Source organism: Pipra filicauda, unplaced genomic scaffold (genome assembly GCF_003945595.2).
Source record: "Pipra filicauda isolate LSUMZ 115617 unplaced genomic scaffold, ASM394559v2 scaffold359_size756093_pilon, whole genome shotgun sequence".
Taxonomy (NCBI): Eukaryota; Metazoa; Chordata; class Aves; order Passeriformes; family Pipridae; genus Pipra; species Pipra filicauda.
In genome coordinates this window covers 2,011-7,660 of record NW_024104486.1, presented here as the reverse complement: position 1 = coordinate 7,660, position 5,650 = coordinate 2,011, and the positions used below count along the sequence as shown (strand labels likewise).

The window sequence follows — 5,650 nt, the reverse complement described above, 5'->3', positions numbered from 1 at the left end:
GTCTCTCTCCTGCTCCCAGCCCCCATTCCGTCCGGCTCCGTGCCCCTGTTCTTTTTACTGCCTCTCTGCCTTGCTGTCCATCCCAGGGGTTTTCAGCAGTCTCTCTCCTGCCACCAGCTCTCACTTCCTTGCTCTTTCCTGCTCCCTCCTGCTCTTTCTGCCTCTCTTCCCTGCTGCTTCTTCCTCCAACTCTCTCCTCTTCCTTGAGCCGCTTTCCTTCTCGCTGTCCCTTTGTTCTGTTTCCTGTCCCTATTTCTTCTGTCTTCCTGTCTCGGTACCGCTCCCTGTGCCACGTTCAGCCAGGACTCCCGGGCGAACTGTTCCCTGCAGCCGGGACAGCACGCGGAGCTCCTGCAGCGGCAAGAGCTGGAACTCGGGTCCGGGAGAGGCGCCTCGGCCCCGGGGCTGGAGCGGGACAGCTCCGACCCAGCGGCGGCGCTGAGTCGGCGCGGGCAGGGCCCGCGGTGGTGGCGGCAGCTCCGGCCCGGGAAGCGCTGAAGCTCCGAGCGCTCCGGCCCCGCGGCCCCGTCCCTCACGGCCCGGCACGAAATGGCGGCAGCGCGGGGCAGGAGCTGCGGCAAGTGATGTGTCCCTGCCCTGCCACATGCGGGAAGCCGCTTCATCTGGTTTGGGGTGACCTGTCCCAGAGCCGATGACGAACCGGGGAGTTGCAAAAACCCGTGGAGTGGATTCAGGGAGAGTCTGGATTTACACCCAGTTAAGGACGTTCGTCGGTGACTCCCCTCTGGCAGAGCTCATTGAGAGAGTTTTAAATGAGATTGGAACCGGGGAGGGAATAAGCCGGGGAGGGAATAAGGCAGGCTCACTTGGGATAAGTCTGGGGGCAACCCGCCGATATTAAAGGGAGGTAGCAGAGGGAAGAAGTGCTATCTTCAAACGTCATGAACCTGGAGCAAAACTAGTGGGAAAAGCAGGTTTCTCACCGGAATGCTGGGAGACAAAAAGAGTACCAAGGAAAGGCACTTGCACTTGGCTCTTTTATGCAGTCTTCATAGCGAGGCTTACGATAGCAATTTCTGTAAGCAAGACCCAAGTGCCTCGGCACTGCCATGCACAGTGCTGCCTCCCAAAACAGATCCACCCTTCTCCACTTCTGCTCCTTCCACACCAATGCAGAACAAGGAAATTCAACAGTGAGCAGATTCAGGACTTCATGGGCAATGGGAGTTTTTTGGGGAGCCCTAGCAGAGGGAAGGGGCCGGTGGGGACGTGAGGTCACAGAACCCCATTTGATGTGCGATCACAGAGCCCCACTTTGATCTGCTGTTCAGTGCCAGCTCTGGACACCTCTGAGGCAGCAGCAGTGGCAGCAGCAGCAGCAGCATGTTGCAAGCACTGGGGGTCATGGTCCTCACCCGCTGCCTCCCCCTCTTTCTGGTGGCCCTGCAAGCCCAGGATGCCCAGTCTGCTCCAATGCAAGGGCAGGGAGCAGGTAGGCAGGCGGGGGCCAGCACCCACCCTGGGCTGGCGGCAGTGTGGCCAGGGCGAGGACTGGGTGAGCCAGGAAGGCAGCACGGTGCAGGCAGTGGGGCAGACACAGCCCAGAGAGGTGTGGAGGGGCTGCAGCTGCTTCAGGGGTTGTGGGGAGAGAGGGTCCTCATGATCAGGGAGGTGGGGAGTGGCAGTGCAGGGCCAGAAACTTGGCACTCACTTATCCATCACATTGCAATGGTTATCCACCCTCAAGGCTGAGCTCCAGGACTGACCCACAGGCAGGTCGCGTGGGCACATCGTGGCTTTTGCTTCCTTTCAGAGCTGCCAGCTCAAAGTCCCAAGGGCAGCCAGGCACCTCCGCAGCTGTGAGAACACAGACCTGTCTGTGTGCCCTGTCATTCCCTGACCCCCTTACACTTTCTGCCCTTGAAGTGTGATGGTAACTTCTCGTGGGTGTTTGCTTCCAGCTCCTCAACTGAACTTCATATTAATTACAAACTGTTATCTCAAGCAGTGGTGGAGTAGTCAGTCTCTACTGATTGCAAAGAAGAAGCACTCCTTTTCCGTATGTCAGTCATAAGAAATTTATCTTTATACATCAATGTCCATTTTTAAATCTAAAATAGTGAAGGATTCCCAGAAGATACCTGTAGTTCCAAAGGAACTCCTAAGAGCCTTGGAGAAAGCTGCATCTGGTTAGTATATCCCACTCTCTTAACCATAGGACTTGGGATGCTGAACTTTTTGCTTACTCTGGGGATCTGCTGTAGCCTATGCAGCAAGAAGGGATCAGTCAGAACCTCGCTGCAAGGACGCTCCATTTCACACCTTGCGTGGGCTGCTGAGCCACAGAGACAGCACAGCTCCTGCTCCCAGACGGGCCTCCAGCTGAGAGCCAGGGGCAACTGCTGCTGCACTTGTACCATTATTGGCCACAGCTGCTGTGTGCAGATGCTGATATCCCGGTGTTAGGAACAGGACTGTGCTGAGTTTGTGTTTGGCTCATGCACAGCCCAGCATCAAGGCAGAAGTGATGTCCCAGGAAATCTTGGCTGCTCTTTCCAGACCTCAGGGTCAGGGGTGGGTTGGAGCTGGACACCCAGTGTGAGGTCAGACAACTTACTTGAAGGGCTTCCTAGAATGGCTCATTTGGTGAATTCAGTCCTGGGTGGTTTGGTTCTACATTTCTAGTTGCCTCACAAAAAACTTGGCTGTGCTTTTCCTCCTGTTTTTGGGGACAGTGGGCTCGTCCCTGCCACTTGCCAAGTGCCAAGGACATGGTACCATGTTCCTGATGAGTTACTTCTAATGAAACTGTCCCATGTTCTTTCTAAAGAGATGGAGCCTGAGACTGTGCAAAAGGAGACCTTCCAGATGGGAGGAAGTGACAGAGTGCCATTCTCAGGGGAAGAAATACAGGCAATGCCAGACACCAGCACATCAGGTAATTGCTGTCCGGGGCTCACCAGTCAGAATCACTATCGTCCTGAGGCATTTTCCCAGCACCTGCTCCTGCTCATTCTGTCAGCAGCCAAACCTGGAGGTGTGAGTGCTGAGAAGCTTTTGTCCAAAGAAACCTGGCACAACTGTTTGACAGCTGCCTCCAGTGTGTTTGGGGAGCATGCTGCCATCAGCGTGCCAGACAGTCGCTCACAGATGCCTCTGGATGCCGTGGGTTTTTTGCAGTTTTTCTTATACTCTTGGCTGAGTCGGAAAAGATGGTCCTAACGCAGGGCCAGAAAATTGGCACTCACTTATCCGTCACACGGCAATGGTTATCCAGCCTCGTGGCTGAGCTCCAGGACTGACCCACAGGCAGGTCACGTGGGCACATCGTGGCTTTTGCTTCCTTTCAGAGCTGCCAGCTCAAAGTCCCAAGGGCAGCCAGGCACCTCCGCAGCTGTGAGAACACAGACCTGTCTGTGTGCTCTGTCATTCCCTGACCCCCTTACACATTCCTCTCTTGAGGTGTGATGGTGACTTCTTGTGGGTGTTTGCTTGTAGATGTGGCCAAAAGAAGGCCTCTTCCAGCTCCTGAGCCAGATTCCATGTTGATTCCAAGCTGGTATCTCAAGAGTGAGTAGTCAGTCTTTACCGACTGCACAGAAGAAAGACCCCTTTTTAGCATGTTGTTCATGGGAAATGTATCTTCATACTATATCCTTGATAAATCTAAATAGGGAAGAATTCCCACGAGTTCCCTGAAGAATTCTCTGAAGCACACCCCGAAATTCCAGAGGAGGTCCAGACAGACTTGGAAGAAGCTCCATCTGGTCAGCAATATAACCCACTGTGTCAACTGTAGGACCACGCAAGCTGAGTTTCTTGGTTCTTGTAGGGATGTGCTGTACCCTACAGAGCAGGAAGTGATCAGTCATAGCCTCGCTGCAAGGACACTCCATTTCACACCTTGCGTGGGCTGCTGAGCCACAGAGACAGTCCAGCACAGCTCCTGCTCCCAGACGGGCCTCCAGCTGAGAGCCAGGGGCAACTGCTGCTGCACTTGTACCATTATTGGCCAGAGCTGCTGTGTGCAGATGCTGATATCCAGGTGTTAGGAATAGGACTGTGCTGAGTTTGTGTTTGGCTCATGCACAGCCCAGCATCAAGGCAGAAATGGGCAGTGGGCTCCTCCCTGCCACTTGCCAGGCTGCCCAGGACATGGTACAATGTTCCTGATGAGTTACAGTTACTTCTAATGAAACTGTCCCATGTTCTTTCTAAAGAGATGGACCCTGAGACTGTGCAGAAGGAGACCTTCCAGATGGGAGAAAGACAGAGTGCCAGTCTCAGGGGAAGAAGGAGAGGCAATACAGGGCACCAGGACACCTGCTCAGCTTCAGAGATGTCCTAGAGGCCAGTGCTCAGGAGATGCTGGTGTGCAAAAAGAGGAGTATTTTAGTGTATCCCTGCAGTGCTCTCCATGGATGAACTGCAGGTCCCCAGCACACAGGCCTGGCCTGCAGCCTGAAGGAACAGACTGGGCAGTGCTGGTGCAGCTGCTCACTGGCACACAGGCTTTTCTCTAGGAGAACCTTAAGGGTTCCTTCTTGTCCCCTGGTCCTAAGACACCAGAGCCAGAGGCACCAGTCCCTTGAGCATCCTTAAGCACCTGAATCTGAGACCACCCATAGCGCAGAGCACATACATTGTCTCTTGCATTGTCCTTTCTCCTGCCAGGGTCAGCTACTTTGGAAAAAGTTGAGACTGCTGGTCACTGGGAGCCAGGCAAGAACTATATCCTTGGAACTGCAGCAGCCTTCAGTGTGCTCCTGCTTGGGATAGCGCTCTGTTGTATAGTCATGTCACGGCTAAGGAGGAAAGACACGTGAGTTGGCTTTTCACAAGAGTTATTTATTGCTACCATTGGCAATGGAGTGTTTGCACAGTGCTGGAGTGCCAAGGCAGCTCCTGGGAGCACTCTGACAAAATCTCCATGGTATGGTCCTTTAACTGGGCTCTTAATTCATATCCATGAGTAGACTCCTCTGAAATCTCTTGTACAGAAGGACCCAGGGAGACAGAGCAGCACAGGGACAAGCCCATAGAGATTCTTTCTGGGAAGAGTCTTTATCTCAATCTCTATCTCCATCTAGAGATAAAAGCAAAGCAGAGTCAGGAGAAGGAGCAGGAAGAGGCGAGGGAGACCAAGCAAACACCAAGTTCAACAACAGCTGCCGCCTGTCACCAGGGATCTTTGCGGCAGAGCTCGCCCAGCTATACAGGAACATGGGCACAGACCCCGCACCTCTGCCTGCTTGTCCCAGCTGCTCTCTGGCTGATGGGGCCTCATCACGGGAGAACTGGGTTTCCCTGGACTCACTCCAGCCCACACCGTCCTGGTGTCCCTGCTACCAGTACCAGCAGGGGTACTTTACTTCAGAAGATGATGACTCTTTAATGGATAATAAATAAATAAATAAATATATTGTTAAGACCAGCAAATTCTCACCTGTTTTGGCTGTTTGTGTTGGGATAGAATGCACAGAGCTGGAAGCAGGACTGGATCTGTATGAGGAGCTGGGAGAGACCTGCACTCCAGGGCAGAACACTTTTGTCCCAGCATCAGCCTGGTTTCCCAGCTGGAGTTTCATCCGCTAGAATGGGCATATGCTGGTGAGACGTGAGGTGCAAAGGCTTGTCCATGAGCTCATTTGGATGCTGCCTGGAGGACTGCACCCTCTGGAAGAGTGAT

The 5,650-nt window shown here is 53.7% G+C and overlaps 1 protein-coding gene across 3 annotated transcripts; it reads left to right on the top strand.

The window, feature by feature from the left end:
* The first annotated feature begins 1,288 nt into the window (after nt 1-1,288).
* On the top strand, nt 1,289-5,400 carry LOC113983192. Of its 3 annotated transcripts, XM_027712090.2 has the most exons (7): nt 1,289-1,453; nt 2,082-2,150; nt 2,792-2,899; nt 3,460-3,531; nt 3,636-3,728; nt 4,636-4,783; nt 5,052-5,400. In XM_027712090.2, exons 1-7 carry the CDS (start codon nt 1,345-1,347, stop codon nt 5,368-5,370), a joined length of 918 nt encoding a protein of 305 aa, XP_027567891.1. In that variant the 5' UTR covers nt 1,289-1,344; the 3' UTR covers nt 5,371-5,400. The 3 variants fall into 3 exon arrangements, with proteins under 3 accessions (XP_027567891.1, XP_027567893.1, XP_027567892.1); XM_027712092.2 differs by lacking the exons at nt 2,082-2,150; nt 2,792-2,899; XM_027712091.2 differs by lacking the exons at nt 3,460-3,531; nt 3,636-3,728.
* Nucleotides 5,401-5,650: the final 250 nt, after the last annotated feature.

Excerpts from the sequence above, each read along its gene's own strand:
- LOC113983192 (XM_027712090.2), top strand. The coding sequence starts at position 1,345 with ATGTTGCAAGCACTGGGGGTCATGGTCCTCACCCGCTGCCTCCCCCTC. Across the intron at positions 1,454-2,081 it reads AATGCAAGGGCAGGGAGCAG|TGAAGGATTCCCAGAAGATA; the intron begins GTAGGCAGGCGG and ends AATCTAAAATAG. Across the intron at positions 2,900-3,459 it reads GCCAGACACCAGCACATCAG|ATGTGGCCAAAAGAAGGCCT; the intron begins GTAATTGCTGTC and ends GTTTGCTTGTAG.